The sequence below is a fragment of the Charadrius vociferus genome, unplaced genomic scaffold, assembly GCF_000708025.1.
Source record: "Charadrius vociferus isolate BGI_N301 unplaced genomic scaffold, ASM70802v2 scaffold244, whole genome shotgun sequence".
NCBI lineage: Eukaryota > Metazoa > Chordata > Aves > Charadriiformes > Charadriidae > Charadrius > Charadrius vociferus.
Genome location: NW_009648822.1, coordinates 1,220,232 through 1,236,072, shown reverse-complemented (window position 1 = coordinate 1,236,072; position 15,841 = coordinate 1,220,232). Strand labels below are relative to the sequence as shown.

Here is a 15,841-nt window from a genome sequence, read left to right as displayed (position 1 = left end):
CATTAGGTGGGTACAATACTCATCTTTCCAAAGGAGGGACAACAGCTCAATTTCAAAAGCTATGAGACTCCACACTTGGCAAGAATTTCTTGAGTGCTGCATTTCATTATCGCTTCTAAAATCAGAACTATTTTTAAAGTTGAATGCTTGTTTTTAAAAAAGGGCAGAATATACTATGTATGTGTCTTTTCAGTATTACTGGGGAGCTCCGAATATTCCTCTCAGTCTTCAAATTATTGGTAACATTGATGCATTAAAGGAAAAAGGATTCTAATCAAAGGAAGGGGGGAGGGGAATCAATGATGTTTGAAGGTGCTGTGTGCTTTTCAGGATTCAGTTCAGGATTGATGCCTGCACTGTATTTCGGTATATTTCTATGATGGCTAGCACAAACAAAGTGGTAGCGGGGTTTTTAGTTGAAACAAAATGCACTTATTTCACTGCATTAAGTCAACTGAAAACAGGATGAAGAAATGAAGATGCTACCATACCTTCTAAGACTATTGGAAAAAAGGATTATGACACTTGCCCTTGGTGAAACAGGAAATCCAGACAACAGAACAACATCTCCTGCTGCCCTGAGATGTACAAAAGACAAAGTGATGCTCTGTGCAGCATTAGCTGTAGATCGTGTAGTGGATCATGTTAGGTATAGACAAATTTTTGCCTGACTTATTTCACTAAGACTGATGCCAGGAGTAGGATTAGGCTCTAGGTTTTTAGACAAGTAGAAAATACAACATTTCTCAGGTCATCTCGTAGTATTCTAGTGTCCTCTGCCTTAAAAACCAAACTGCCTTTGGGCATTACCCTTAAGTCCCGTTTCCCTTGTTTTGCATGTCCATCTCCGGAAAAGCAGAATGGAACCAAGAGAGCTCAGTTTTCAGCCCCCACCTTTGGGCTACACATGCAAAGAAACTTTGAAGACCTCTCAGGAAAAATACAGCTCAAGATGCCTCCCAACACAGGGAAATAAAACAGAACTGCAGAAATGTTATTGCTCTGAAGAGGGAATTGTAAAGATCTTAGTAGTGACTTAATACATTAAAACTCAGTGTCCATGGTGCTGATAACATTTCTTTCATCCACAATAATACGATATCGTGTCTGTGTCTGGATTGGATATTAAATATTAAAGGTAGGAAATAAAATCTGTGTTTGGGTTCTTACTTGCAGCCTGATACGTGGCCCAGGGATTTTTGGTGAGATCATGATATATTGGAATATAACACCTCCTCATCACACAGAATTTATTGAGACCGCGGGGACCTTGACGATGCGAGATAGACAGTCTGCAGCAGTGGTTCTGATACAGGTATGTGAGAGATTTGACACCAGTTGCTATTTCAAGTACTTCCTTTTATTTAGTTAGCATCTTGGTTAGAAATAAGTTTTAACCCTCTCCCTGGAAATGGTTTAAATCCTTTTACCTTTCATTGGTTCTTCTCCCTAGGCGGTAGATGACAACCGTCCAGAGGAGAAGCATTACTACCAGTTTCAACTGACTGGAATTAGTGATGGGGCACTCATAAATGAATCTAGCGGCACAGCAAATATAACCATGGCCGCCAGTGATTTTCCGTATGGAGAGTTTACATTTTCACAGGAACTATTGCAAACCACAGAAGAAGAAAAATGGGTATTAGATTAAAATTCCTTCTTATGTAAAATATTGATAGATATCAATATTGTTCCTAGAGTTATGCTTCATTTTAGAAAAAAAAAAAAAAATCAAAGATTTATTTTACACTTATTGTAGCACAGTCTCCAGAATGGCTGTCTGAGGCTGTTGGAGATTTTTAAAACTCTGAGAAAGAAGGCCATCTGCTAAGTTATGTGTACTCTGTACTTACTAAAGCAAATTGTTGTTACCTAGCAGAAGTGTTGAAAAGATGCCTTTAGAACAGTCTCCTAAAGGAAAATGTAACAGAAAAACAAAGCCATTTTTTAAAGAAAATGTCCTCTTTCCCTTCCCTCAGGTTAACATCACTATTGTGCGTTCCAGGGGATCCTATGGCAAAGTGCGTCTTTGCTTTCAGATAATAAATGGGACCGCAGAGGAGGGAATTGATTTCACTCCCACAGTAAGGGACTTGTTGTTTGAACCACACGAGGAGAGTAAAATGATTTTGGTTGAAATTCATGATGATGACTTTCCTGAAGGTCCTGAAGACTTTTCAGTGACGATTGCCAAAGTCGAACTCCAAGGAAGGTAAAGATAAAATTCCCAATTGATTGATTACAAGCAGAAGAACAAACTGGTATACCTGGGTAAAGTCACCACTGGTTTTCAGCTGTTTTACTGTAAAATTTCCTAAGACAGCAAACATAGTAATCATAATAGAAATTGGATGTATGGGGAACCCTTTTAACGTTAGTATAAAGATTTTGCTGATTAAGATTTATTAAAGCTAAAAGTCCATACATTACATACAAGTTGTCAAGTTGCATGGAATTCAAATAAGAAGAAAAAATGAGAAAGAAAAAATTAAAGATAACACAGTTCTATGAACAGACTACTATTTTTGCATTAATAATAGTTTGAAAAAGTGTGACCAAAAAGTCTTCTGTGATAACTGTCAGAATATAAAAGCATTTGTAGTAATTGACAAATTGTCATACATGCATCTTAACACTTCACAAGAATTTTGTATGTAATTTTCTTTTTTATGTTCTTGCAAGTGGATTTGATTTCACTGTAAAAGAAAATGGTCTGCAGGTGGATCAACCTCCAATGATAGGAAATATCTCCACAGTACAAGTCACTATAGCAAAAAGTGACAATGCAGAAGGCATCATAGAATTTGATCCACAGTATATCCTTCTACAAGGTAAGTTTACTTTAAGTTTTCAGCGTGCTTTAGAAGATATTTCTGTGGCTAAGGCATAAATTTTTGAAATAAAATATATGTGATAACTTTTTCTTAATTACTCTTGCAGTGGAAGAGGATGCTGGATTAATCATGATTCCTGTTGTGAGAAAGCGTGGAACTTACGGCTATGTAACAGCTGACTTTCTTTCTCGAAGTATTTCTGCGCTTCCCAATGGTGTTGACTATGTCGTCCATAATAATTCTGTCATTTTTTATCATGGACAGAACCAGAGTTTTATTTATATCTCTATTATAGATGATGAAGAAAGGTAAAATATTTCAGATATTTATTTACTAATTTGCTTCTCAGAAATAGTTTTTCAGCATGTGCGGTATTTTCAATTGAAATTGAAAAAAAATTCTGCAGTGCTGAAAAATCACCTAAATTTAAAAGGGAAAAAAGATGCTATCATTAAAGTTTCATGCTTCATGTTCAAATTTATGCAAAACAAATACATTTTTAAGTATATTATCAGAAATATTGGGTGTTAATAGTACTTCTGTGAATAATAAAATATTTTGCCTATATTTTTTAAAATTTAACATGACTAGAAAAATAGAACATTATTTTTATTTTAGGTATCCCCATTCTATGCAAGTGGGAGGAATGTCCTACTGTGTGGTTACAGAGCTGACTTCTGTATACCTTTAAACAAACCCAGTTGGATGCATGACTGACTTACTAAGTACAGTTTTAATTATTTTTTATCTCGGATATCTCGGAAACGTTTTTTCTTTTTCCATGCAGTGAATTTGCAGAGCAATTTGAAATCCAGCTGACAGGAGCCACTGGTGGAGCAGTCCTTGGGGTCCACCTCGTGAGCCAGGTCACTATTGCTAAAAGTGACTCCCCTCAGGGCACCGTCCGGTTTGTCAACCAAAGTCGAATTATTCTTCCCAATCCTGATGCACCCACGCCAATGTCTCTGGTGCTGGAAAGGACTGGAAGATTGTTAGGGGAGACACAGGTGGGCCCTGGCTATCAAAGGCTGAATTCTTTCCACTGACTAGGTCAAAAAGCTCCTGCATTTTCCTTCAAGAGATTCTTTGTGACTGATTTCTAATAGGATAATTGTGGCTTTTTATTAAACATGAATTACATATAGTTGCAGTATAACAGAAAATGTTGTTATTCTTTTAATCTTCTCTTTTTCCTCCTGCTTTCTTTCTTTTATTAGAGTCTTGGGTACTTTGTTTTGAACTAGCTCGTAATTCCATCAAAAATAGGGTTAATTTGATGGACCGCTAGTAATTTAATTTAATTCAGTTAAATTACTTCCTAAAGCTGGGCAAAATTTTTTCAGTAAATTGTTTACTATGAGTTTTCTAGATTTATTTTTTTTTTACTCTACAGACCACTGAAAAAGTGAAGGTATAAATCTGAACCAAAGTAGGAGTTTCAGAGTCTTCGCAAATGAAGATTGTCAGTAAAGGCCATCAGCTCCTCTTCTCCCCATATAAATATTGCCTCGGTCTTTGATTTTTTCTAGAAGTCATTTCAGAAAACTGAAAAACAATTAAAATGGCCAAAATCTTAACTTCAAAGTGCTGAATATGACCTCCTCAAAAGCAATCTAATTTGTGGAAAATTTTGAAAATAGTCTAGCTTTTGATCAGGCTGAAGCAGTACAAATCATCATTTGAGGGATAAAAACTTTTATTGCAGACTCTTAAAAAAATATTTCTCATTTTCTGTCTTGATGCCACACTTCACAGGGAATGGTTTTGGTCACGAGTACTCATTTGCGGAGCTTCTCAAAACAAATCACAAAAGGGGGAGAAATAGAAACCAGCTTGTGTGTTTACTGTTACTTGCTAAAGAAATCTCAGTTTCTCTTCTTTTCTGTTACTAATACCTAGAATTTCATAGACCGGCATTGTGGCTACGTGACACTTCAAAATTTTCATTTGTAATTTGTCATGTTTATTTTTCCAAAGTTTTATGTATTTTCCCTCATAGAATTAATTATGAACATTTTGTATTCTGTATTAACAGCAAAGATTTAAACCTAGCTAGTTACCAGATATGAGAATTTTTATGTCCCTTGTGGTACTCTGCCATTTCTCTCCCTGGGATGCTGCTATAATTTATCACCAAACTAAGTCTGAAACCAATATCTTCCACAGATTAATTGGGACATCTTGGGACCCAATTCAGAAGAGGTTTTATCTCCCCTGAATAGTGACATTGGTGACCCTGTGAATGGATCATTCTATTTTGGAGAAGGAGAAGGAGGTCTGAGAGCTATTAATCTACTAATCTATCCTCATGAAGAAGTTGAAGTTCAGGAGATCTTCATTATTAGACTGAGTGTTATGAAAGGTGAAACAGAAGTAGATCCTAAGGCAAGCAACGTTACACTGATAGTAAGTCATTGTTGCTTTTCTTTCTTCTGAGGTATATGTTGATATAGGTATTTATCCTGCAGAGCTTTTAAAAATTAATAATTATTGCGTAGTTTGTCATTTGGCTTTTTTGTCCTTTGTACTACTTAGGTGCATTGTTACAGCTTCACTTTTTAAAAATGAAGGCAAAGAATCTGTCAGTAAAAATTTGTATATAAGCCCTGACCTTGCCCTCTTATTTACAGATTTCTGTGGTTCTCTTTGAAGAGGGCAGGGATTGGGTCCTCATTTCTAAATGTCAGTTTGTTGTCCATCCCTTCTTGACATCTTCTTCTGCTACAGCTATTGTATAGAAAAGAAAGGAGAGAATCTGACTATTGCAGAGCAAGAGAAATGCAGAGATTTGTGGGAGAAGGCAGAGGGAGTTTTCAAAGACAAATTATTGCTCTAGGGATATGGCAAGTAAGGAAATATTTATAAGGTGCCCGCAAAAAAAAAAAAAATCTTTCCTAGAAACTGGATTTTGTTATTGGTTTGGTTTGGTTTTTTTGGTTTTTTTCTGGTCTGTAGAGTGTTGATGGAATTAGCACCTATTTCCACAGACTCCACGGTTTCTCCTTCAGGGACCCAGGTTAATTCCTTGGACCGGAATGTTCCACCCTGCACACCAATGAATTGGCTTCTCGGTAGTCACTGGTGTTACAACTCAGTTATAAGACAGTTCACCATGAATTCTTATTGTAGCTGGTGACTCAGGCAGGTGGATGTGGACGAGCTCTAGTCCAGAGGGCTGAGTTTGCAAACGGATAATGTTAGAAAGGTTTCTGTACACTAGCCCAAGGTGCTCCTGCTGTTGTAGCAGAATATTCAGATAAAGTATTAGAAATAAAACTCTGCCTTTTCTTCCTTGGATAGTGCTGAAAATCTGAAAAAGGGACATCCATGCTTTCTCTGCTGTCTCTTAGTGTCTTGTATCCATGGGATAAGTTTTCCAAATAATTTCAGAATTGCTTTACTCTCTGAAATGTGTTTAGACCATTTATAATTTACAAGACCATTTAAAATTCATGAATTATTTAAAGCTGAGGGAGGCTCAACTCAGTGGAGAGAATAATTGTTATTGCCTGAATTTGTTTACATACAGTGCTTTTATTAATCCAAGCCTGAAAACTTCCCATATTTATTGGCAACATCCTATTTTGACTCCTGTTCAATTTAGATCCTGCTTAAACTTATTTATGTATCATTGTAGGATTTTCTCACAAAAGAAGTAGTTAACCATAGATTTCATATAACAGTCTTGTTGTGTGTGCAGGCGCGCACATGGGCTTGGTATCACTCCCTTCTCATAACTTGATGGTCCCGTCTGCTGGGCTGGGTTATTTTATCCTCTCAGACTCGATTCTAACTACTAATGTACTGTTGAATCTTATTAAGAGGAGAAAACTCATTAGGAAGAACTATTACATATGTGCCCTGTAGCATCTAGCAGTGAAAATCTCAATGATTTGAACAAGAATACAACACAATCTAAATTTCTGATGTTTTGTTTGTTTGTTTACTTTTTTTACAGATACAGAAGTTTGGTGATCCCAATGGAATTGTACAGTTTGCTCCTGAATCGTTGACTGAGAAAAACTATACAGAACCCTCAGCAGCGGAAGGGCCACAAAGTATTACACTGTTTGTCAGACGAATTCAAGGCACTCTGGGAAACATAACGGTATTCTCACCCTTTCCCTAATAAACAGTATAATCTGAACTCATCCTCAGTATCAATGTATGGAGGAGTATTTTTTTCTGTGCCTTTCAGTTGCTTGTTTCTCAGATTAATTTCTGAAACGTTGCCTCTTAGGCTGAATTTATCAAAGAGTCAGTCCTAGTACTTGTGGTTTGGGGAGTCAGATTCAGTTTTCCCTGGTCAGGAGTAAAAAAAAAACAAAACAGAAAAACAGTACTGTGGTGCTGCTCTCTCTTTCCTCTCCCTCTCCCACTGTGCTTTTGAGGGGAGAACAGAAGACAGCATACTTACATAGTGAGCTGCCTTTGAGATCATCACAATTTGCTTTTTTCTAGACATACTTAAAGGCAAGAATCAGAGTACTTTGAACCACCACTCCCATTGTTCTTTACCTAAAGTTGTTTAGACAACAGCATTTTAACGGTTATTTGTTTAATTAAAAAAACAATAAATCAATTAGTAAAACCACCTGCTGTGTTTAATGAGAACTCTTCAGCCCTTTCTGTTGTGAGGAAAGAGGAAATACAGCAAAGATGTCTTGGTGTAAAAATAGAAAGAATTTTTTAAAATGGTTCAGAGACTCCATATAGTTTTAAATAAATGTTCTGAAAACATACAAAGGAAATCTTTAATTTCACAGTACTGTTAGAGGAAAAACACACTCTCCTTTTGTAGGATAGTCTGGGTCCCTCTTTCTACACATACCTAAACCAATTTCTATTTTAGCTACTTAAAACCAGTCTGTTCCATATCTGATCTATACTGAATCCCAAATACGAAAGTTTCTGAATCTGTGGGTAATTTTGCTTTCTTTTGTTTTGTGCACTTTCTAAACTCGTTTCAGGTTTACTGGGAAATACATAGTGAATCTGACATCACAGGTGACTTTCTTAGGACAGAGGGATCTGTTGTCATTGCTGACCAGCAGAGTACAGCTGAGATAATCATCTACCTGTTACCTGATGATGTTCCAGAACTGGATGAGAACTATTCGGTGCGACTGATCTCGGTAGAAGGTGGAGCAGATTTAGACCAAGAGAAAAGAGTTTCAAAGATCAGTGTGTTTGCCAATGATGATCCTTATGGAGTGTTTGCCCTGTACCCTCATCAGCAGTCAGTATTTGTGGAGAGAAACCTGGATCGGTATGTTCAGATTAACGTAACTCGGCATGCCGGGGCATTTGGAGAAGTGCTCGTTGAGTACCATATCATGTCTCATCATGAAGAAGTGCTAATTGAACCTGAGAATGAGGTGGGATACCTCACAGTAGAAGATGGTGCCAGCTTTGGAGTGAAAAGAGTGCCAATAAGCAACCAGGTCTGTATTGTCCTGTTAGCTCCTATGATACCTGTTGTTTGCATTTGTCACGATACAAATGTGCTGGGATAAGATATTAAACTCTCAATAGTATCCACTGTGAAGAAGCAGAAAAGAGAGTTTTAGTATTATGAATTTCCCATTTATGGAATAGAACTGGGTTTGAATATTACATTTTCAGATAATAATTGCAAAATCACTGTTATGCATGTGTTCAAATACTCAGTTTTTCCTCCCATCATTGCTTTGTGTTACCATCAGTTCAATATTTTATTATTATATGTATGCAAATACTTTCCTGAGTTTCCCTTTTGGGTTGTAAGTAGTGATTTGTCAGTGCTGACTTACAAAGCAGCAGATAAATTTACCTTCAATTCTTTGTGTTCCATGTTTTTTTGTTATTATTATTACAGCCTCACACTGGCACACTTACATCCTTTTACATCCATTTTACATCTTTTTAATCCTAAGGATTAAAATCAAGTTGAGGCCCACTGTGTTAGATACAGTTTACTAAAATGGCAATAGCTGATCTACAAACTCACATTCCAATGAGCTGCGGGTAAATCACATTCACAATATTGATGTTTTAGCTGGATTACTTTTGAGAAACATAATCGACAAAACACTTGACTTGAAAACACTGCTTTTTTGTATGCAAGTGAAAAAAAATCTTCAGATTGTTCTGCTACTTCATTCTGTGAACTGGTGGATATCATGTTTTTAGTGAAATTAAATTTCTACCTTTTTAATTAAATTCTCTCTCTCAAAGGCATTTATTTTACTGGGCTTGAATTTTACTCTGGAACTGATTAATGTAAGCCTGGTTAGGGGAAGTGCCAAGGATGTGCCTAAAATTTTAGGAAAAGCAAAGTCAGCTGTTCTGCTTACTCCTGAGGAAGCTGCCAATTCACAGGTGAGTGGACTGGCTGTGGTGTGACGTTTCTACCACAGCAGGAAGGTGTGCTTCGTTACAAAAGATATCTGCAATAAGAATTCAGTCGGTTCCTTGATGTTTTCATCATGGCAACTAATTTAATGACTGGCAAGACTTTTCCAGTTATTAGTTGCACTGTACATTGTCATTTCTCTGATACAAATTCTTACAGAAATGTGCTAATACAGTTTGAAAATGTTTCTTCATCTATATCGTAAATAATGTAAATATGATGGTTAATTTATACTTTTGTTTACATGAAGTGGAAGTTCTGAGACTTAAAGGAAAACAACTGATTCTGGACAATGTTATTCCTTTAAGTACAGCAGCCCCAAAGTAGATAACAGCATGTATGCAGTATTATGTGCAAAATGAGGTGGAGGTCATGATGGGTTTTAACGCAGTTGACAGTATATTTTGCTGACCACTGAGAGGGAAATTTTTTATTTGTCTACTTTGCGTGAGAGTGAGAAAAGAGAATTTGCCTATTCTGACACGATATATGTGCTGCAAGTCCCTTTTGTGTCAGGCAAAGATAATAGCATGCTGAGTATTTATCTCTTAAATTTTATCGAAGTTTTTATTAAATGATTTTAATTGTCTTGAAGCACGGGTCTGTCTTTTAATTTTTAATTGAACTTAATTCAAATGGCCTTTCTGTAAACATTGTTTACTACCATCTATCCATTTATCGTTGCTTTTAGAATGTGCCAATTATCCTCCCTGTCCAATTTGCTGGTAAAAAAAAAAAAGGAAAAGTAGATCATACTAGCAAGAATGATTTTGTGAAGAATGTCATGTGTCAGCAACTTATTTTTCACTGGATACACAATTAATAATTTATTTTAGACCTGTGTGTATATATGTAGTACTACAGCTATCGCCTGCGAGCATAAAGAGCAGGTTGGTTTGTTTTTCTTTTAAACAACAGATGCAGAATGCTATATTCAGTGTTTTCAGTAGTGAAATGTCAGTCATACTAGTTCGTTTTCCCTGAGATCTAATTCTCAGAAATCTAAGATTGAGAAGTAATGTTGAAGAATTGTGAAGGAAGTGTGTATGTATATACACATACTCTCATATATATACACATGCATGTGTCTGTATGTGCTCATAATTATTGTAAAATTACTATGTTAAAAAAATATAGTATGCTTTTGTATATCTTATTGCCCATTTTAATTCATTTTTTTTATAACAAAATCTACTATGTTTCCACAGGTTGGCTTTGAATCTGTGGTTTTAAGACTTACAGACATCGTAGCAGGGACAGGCCAGGCTGTCATAACCAGAAAAGGAGTTTATGGCTCTGTAACAGTTAGCTGGATTTCAGGATACCCACCAGACCTCGTCACTGGCTCCGCTCAGCCAGGCAACGTTACTCCTCCATTTGGTAAGTCCTTGTCTGAGGAAACTGCTGTGAAAGTTGCATAAGTGATGATACCACCTTTAAGTTACATGTACCTCTGCATACTTCCTCTATTAGTGAAAAGTCATTAGAATGAAGTTGTATGGTCTAATTATTATCCTGTTTGTTTTATGACCAAAAAAAAGAACTAAGCTTCATCAATACATGTCTGGGAGGTAGGCACAGTGCTATGCCCCTTAAGGACAGCTTTATATAGGAGAGACCCTCATCATACAGATTTCTTCTTCCTAAATGGAGCGGAATTTGGATTAGAGTTCCTATCTCAGCATGTTTCCAGGTAAAAGAGGATTCCTATTTAGTTATCTTGACTTGTGCCCTCTCTCACTCTTTTCCTTCAGGTACTGTTGTATTTTCCTCTGATGAACGAAGTAAAGTGATTTCATTTCAGGCTACTCCAAGCCTAAATGAACACGAGTCGTTTGCCATCACTTTAACAGCAGTGCACAGCAATGTGTCTGGTGGGGCTCGCCTGAGGTAAGGACACTACTTATACTTTTAAGTCGCACAGATACCGTAAGAATTACGACCTGTATCCAGGCATGTGCCTTATTCAAACCCCTATTGAATTATAAGTAGACAGCAAGTTGTAGTGCTGCCATAGATAAATTTGTGTGTCTTGTCTCAGGTGGAAACAAGTGTCAGTACTGCAGATCTGACCTGGTCAGAACTGAGGCTTTTCTCCAGTTGCAATCTATTTCATATCACTGGGATCCCACGTGCCTGGAATGTGTCTAGAATGATGGAGACAGTTAAGGAAATGTTTTATCCAGATCAACAGTTTTATCCAGGAAGCTGAAGAATGAAAGCGGCTCTAGCAGTTTTCATTAGTGTCCATTAAAATTTTAGCAGATCTTAGATAACAAACATTATTTAAAAATAATAAAGTTCCAAAAATACCAAATTTCTATTAAAAAAACCCCTTTTATTCTTAAAAACAAAACCATTACATGTAATGTATTTTTCCATCTCAGCTAAGTTTTTATCTATTCTTCAAACTATTTGCTTCACATTCTTCCTTACTCAGCTGATAGCTAAAAGTGGTATGAAAAGAATGGACATAGAGTAGCACTGCATACAGAGAAAGGGTTTGGCTTCACCATATTAAGAGTCACTTGTGGCAAACCTGAAGGAAGTAACGAATGAACTGGATGGCTCAGCTCCTGGGATTGACCCCTTCTTCTAGTCTTGTCTGTCCAGTGGACTGGTGTCCTCAGAGCACCTGTTTAGCATGTGAGTCAAATACCTTGAGTGTATGAGGATGACCTTAGCTAGAAAACTTCAGACTGCATCCCACAGGGGGTGAAGCTGACAATTACTTTGAAAGAGATTTTGACTCCCGAAGCCATGGAAAGGGTCTAGCTTGTTAACCTAAAGCACTAGTAATTGTAGCGCCGTTTCGTAGCTTCTAGCACTGAATAATGGGTTGGTTCTAGAGTGTAAGACCCAAGCTTTGGCAAAGAGTTTTAGTCCCTGTGCTTATTTTCTAATAAGAAGGGGCTATATTTAATATGAACGTAGTAGAGCTTAAATTGGTATTGATAATAGGGCTCGGATCTGGAAAAAATGGCTATGAGTAAAGTTGAGAGGGGACAGTTAGTATTTTAAAGCCCCAGTGTAAGTTTTGAAAGAATTTCCTTTCCTTCTCTCGCTACCTCACTAAAGCTGTAGGTCTGCTAGCATCCCTCTGCTCCACTGTTTTGCCTTGGTACGGGAAGTTTGTTCGACAGTTAAAACTGGTTTTACTTGGAATCACTGTATTGTCATATATCTCCCTGCACAGTAGGAAGACATCATACTTTCCTTTGCATCTCTATTTTCTCAGGAAGGTCTTATTTTATTTATCCTTTGCTCTGTATCCTGTGCTGACTCAGGATGCATTAAGCCTGTGGAGGGCTGTTCAACCCAATCATTCCAAAAACATTTCTCAGGGAAGCTCTTTACATCTTGCCTTGTATGATTTCTGTTTCTTCTATCTACTTTATACATTTTTTTCCCCGCTTTCTTACAGCCATCATTGACAGTTCAATGGAAATTATTCTGTTTGAGTGTTTTACTTCTCATATTTCCTCACTCAGCTTTGATATCTTTTCTGTTTCAGGCCAGGGTTTACAATTGCTGAAATTGAGCCAATGGGGATCTTCCAATTTGCTCTTAACTCAAGATCTGTTTCAGTTGAAGAAGATGCTCGGGCAGTCACACTACGTGTCCAAAGATTGTTCGGTTTTCAAAGTAATCTCACTAAATTGACATATCAGACCATTCCAGGAAGTGCCAAACCACTAGAGGACTTTATACCCATCTACAATGGAGAGCTGATGTTTTTACGTTTTCAGACAAATGCTGTGATAGAAATATCAATAATTGATGACACCGTGTCTGAAATGGAGGAATTTTTTTTTGTAAATTTAACTGCTGTGGAAATTTTGGATGTTCAACCTGTGAGTCCTGACTGGAGTCCACGTTTGAATCCAGCATTCAGTGTTGCAACAGTTAATATCCTGGCTAATGATATTCTTCATGGAATACTGAGTTTGGGGCCAGAGTTTATTTATGTTGAAGAAGATGCCAAAAACAGTACCCCCAACACAGTGATACTTCATATCAGAAGGACCAGGGGTTTTACTGGTGATATTGCAGTAACCGTTAAAACCTTTGGGGGATTAAGTGCACAGAGTGGAGTAGATTCATATCCTTTTGGAAATGTTTATGGAAAATCAGACTTCACATGGGCGATGGAAGGAGAAGATTTTGAAGAACAGTCAGTCTCTGTGACTTTGCTGGATGGAGAAAGAGAAAACAAGGTGTCCATAAAAATTTTTGATGATGATGAGCCTGAAGGACAGGAATTGTTTTATGTTTTCCTCTCAGATCCTGAATGTGGAGCTCAGATTGTGGAAGGAAAGGATGAATATGGATTTGCTGCTTTTGCAACAGTAATTATTGAAGGTAATATTTTTCCCCCCAGAAAATTAGTAGATACATCTGAATTAAATAACAGTAACTAACTGTATACAACAGTAACTCATAGCAATTTTCATGTAAAGATTGGAATTCTCTTTGATAACAAGCAGGGTATTGTATTCACGAATCTTGATTTTTCCAGATCAGAGGAAGCGTCTACTGCATCAAGCCCACCATGCATCCCTTAGCAACATAGCTCAAAAAATATTTAGAGATGCTGCTTATCTCTGTTCTTGTCCTGTTTTACTTCATTAAGGGAAGGGCTAAGCTGGAGTGTTTTTCTTTCACACCTAGTAGCGTTGCAGACTTTTTTGTTTTTCTTTGCCGTTTTGTCACTTTGTATAGGGTTTTTACAAAGTACAAAACCCAGTTTCTGTTTCTGTTATTTGATACTATGCAATTCATATCTGCAGTTCAGCCATCCTCTGCTTCTGGGGATGGAGGATAGGAACGGGCTTACACAGACATCAGGGAAGAGTTTTTCTTTCTGTCACTGCACACTATGTGATTTCAGAGCTCGAATTTCCCTTAGCTCTTAGGTATCTATCAATCCGACTTACCAATTGAATATAAACAAAGTTTAACTGCAATATAGATTAAGTTTTAGAAACAAGTAGGGAATTGGAACAGTTTAGGCTAATCAAGAAAATTATATGTAAGGTCCAACATTTACTGGAAGTTTTGTGTATTTAGATAGTCCTAACAGTACAAGGTAGATATTGCAAACCAAGATTAAACTGTGCCATTGGATGAGTGTATGCAGCAACCAAAATTCTGAGTGCAAGAACAGACCTTATAAAACATGTTCTCTTCATGTGCGCCATCTCTAGAATTCACCATGCAAGTAACCAGTTGCACCTATGTGCAAATTAATCACAGAAATACATGCATAAGCACAGGATGGAATTTGAACTTGTACTGAATCCCACAGAAGTGCATTAATATGTTCTAGAGTTACACCCTGAGTCCCATGAGTACATAAAGATCAGGAAACAACTTACATTAAGGAGAAGCGTCAAAACATGTATCTGCACGTAACTGTACAGGTAGAAAGGTACCACAGGTTAAATATATTGCATGCAAATACGCAAACACACAGCATCTGTTAATCACCTTCAGTATATATAACTGACGTTTAATATGCACTGTGTCGGAGCTAGATTGCCTTCCCAATTGCAGAGTAAAGCCGTCGCTGCCTGTGAAGGTGAAATACGTTAGAAGCAAGATTCGATGGGACACTGTGATGACATTAGTTTCCCCTCATTAACCCTTTTGGTTTTTACTTCCACTACTGTTTTGCTGAAGTTATTTACATTCCCATGAGGACAACACGGTATTTTGCAGCTTCCGAGTTCCACGCACAGAATTAAAGATGCAGGAGAGAAGCTGATGGAACAATTTGAGAAAATGAATGGGTTCAACAACATTATGGTTGAGATGAATAAGAAAGCTGTCCTTGGAAGCCCATCTTTATCCCATAACCCACCAAGTCCATCTAGGGGCACACCGATGCCCATTTCTGTTTAGAAAGAATATGTTTTAAGGGTTATGGTAAACATAAAATAATATAGCTGAAGTGATATCCCCTAAGGGCATTATAAGCAAGGTATTTGACATTGTTCTGGACTCGCGTAACACAGTCTCTTGGAGTCAAGGGATGCAGAATTCAATCATTTTGCTGAACGCTGCTGAAAATATAAGCTTATGTGCATAGATGGTATCAGGACTCTCATAAGGAATTTACTTTCAAAAAAACTTATTCTTTTGGTTAAAATAAAATTTAGAAATGCCAGTATTTGAAGTTCTAGATAAATATGGAGTATAAATTAAGAATAGAAATATTAAAAGAAATTGTGTCCCTGCCCATGTCAGGGGTATTGGAAGTAGATGATTTTCAGGGTCCCTTCCAAGTCTAACCATTCTATGATTCTACGAAATTTTCTCGTAGCATCCCCAAGTGGTACTTTGCAGCATGCTGTCGATACCTGGTTTGTTTTTTGGTTTTGTTTTTTTTTTCAGTTATCCACATTAAAATTATAATTTAGTCTAAGCTTAGCTTTCTTGCTAATTACTTTCCTGGACTGTTTCCTATATAGGAAGTGATCTCCAGAACGGCATTTTGGGATTCGTTCCAGAAGTACAAAGCGGTCTCGTACTTGATGAAGACTCAGAAAACAGAGAGGTGCTGCTGATTGTCGCAAGGCAACCAAACAGGTGCTGGCAACAGCTGATTCAA

At 37.2% G+C, this 15,841-nt stretch overlaps 1 protein-coding gene across 1 annotated transcript in view; it reads left to right on the top strand.

Annotated features, from left to right (window-relative positions):
- Window positions 1-15,841, top strand: part of GPR98 (G protein-coupled receptor 98) — a 272,395-nt gene that overhangs the window by 89,209 nt on the left and 167,345 nt on the right. Inside the window, exons 62-75 of the mRNA XM_009886852.1 lie at window positions 1,161-1,315; window positions 1,454-1,639; window positions 1,980-2,212; window positions 2,683-2,831; window positions 2,941-3,142; window positions 3,622-3,841; window positions 5,001-5,240; window positions 6,793-6,942; window positions 7,805-8,278; window positions 9,051-9,194; window positions 10,437-10,608; window positions 10,983-11,118; window positions 12,743-13,590; window positions 15,702-15,819. Coding sequence (XP_009885154.1) covers window positions 1,161-1,315; window positions 1,454-1,639; window positions 1,980-2,212; window positions 2,683-2,831; window positions 2,941-3,142; window positions 3,622-3,841; window positions 5,001-5,240; window positions 6,793-6,942; window positions 7,805-8,278; window positions 9,051-9,194; window positions 10,437-10,608; window positions 10,983-11,118; window positions 12,743-13,590; window positions 15,702-15,819 — 3,427 coding nt within the window. The remainder of the gene's footprint in view (window positions 1-1,160; window positions 1,316-1,453; window positions 1,640-1,979; window positions 2,213-2,682; window positions 2,832-2,940; window positions 3,143-3,621; window positions 3,842-5,000; window positions 5,241-6,792; window positions 6,943-7,804; window positions 8,279-9,050; window positions 9,195-10,436; window positions 10,609-10,982; window positions 11,119-12,742; window positions 13,591-15,701; window positions 15,820-15,841) is intronic.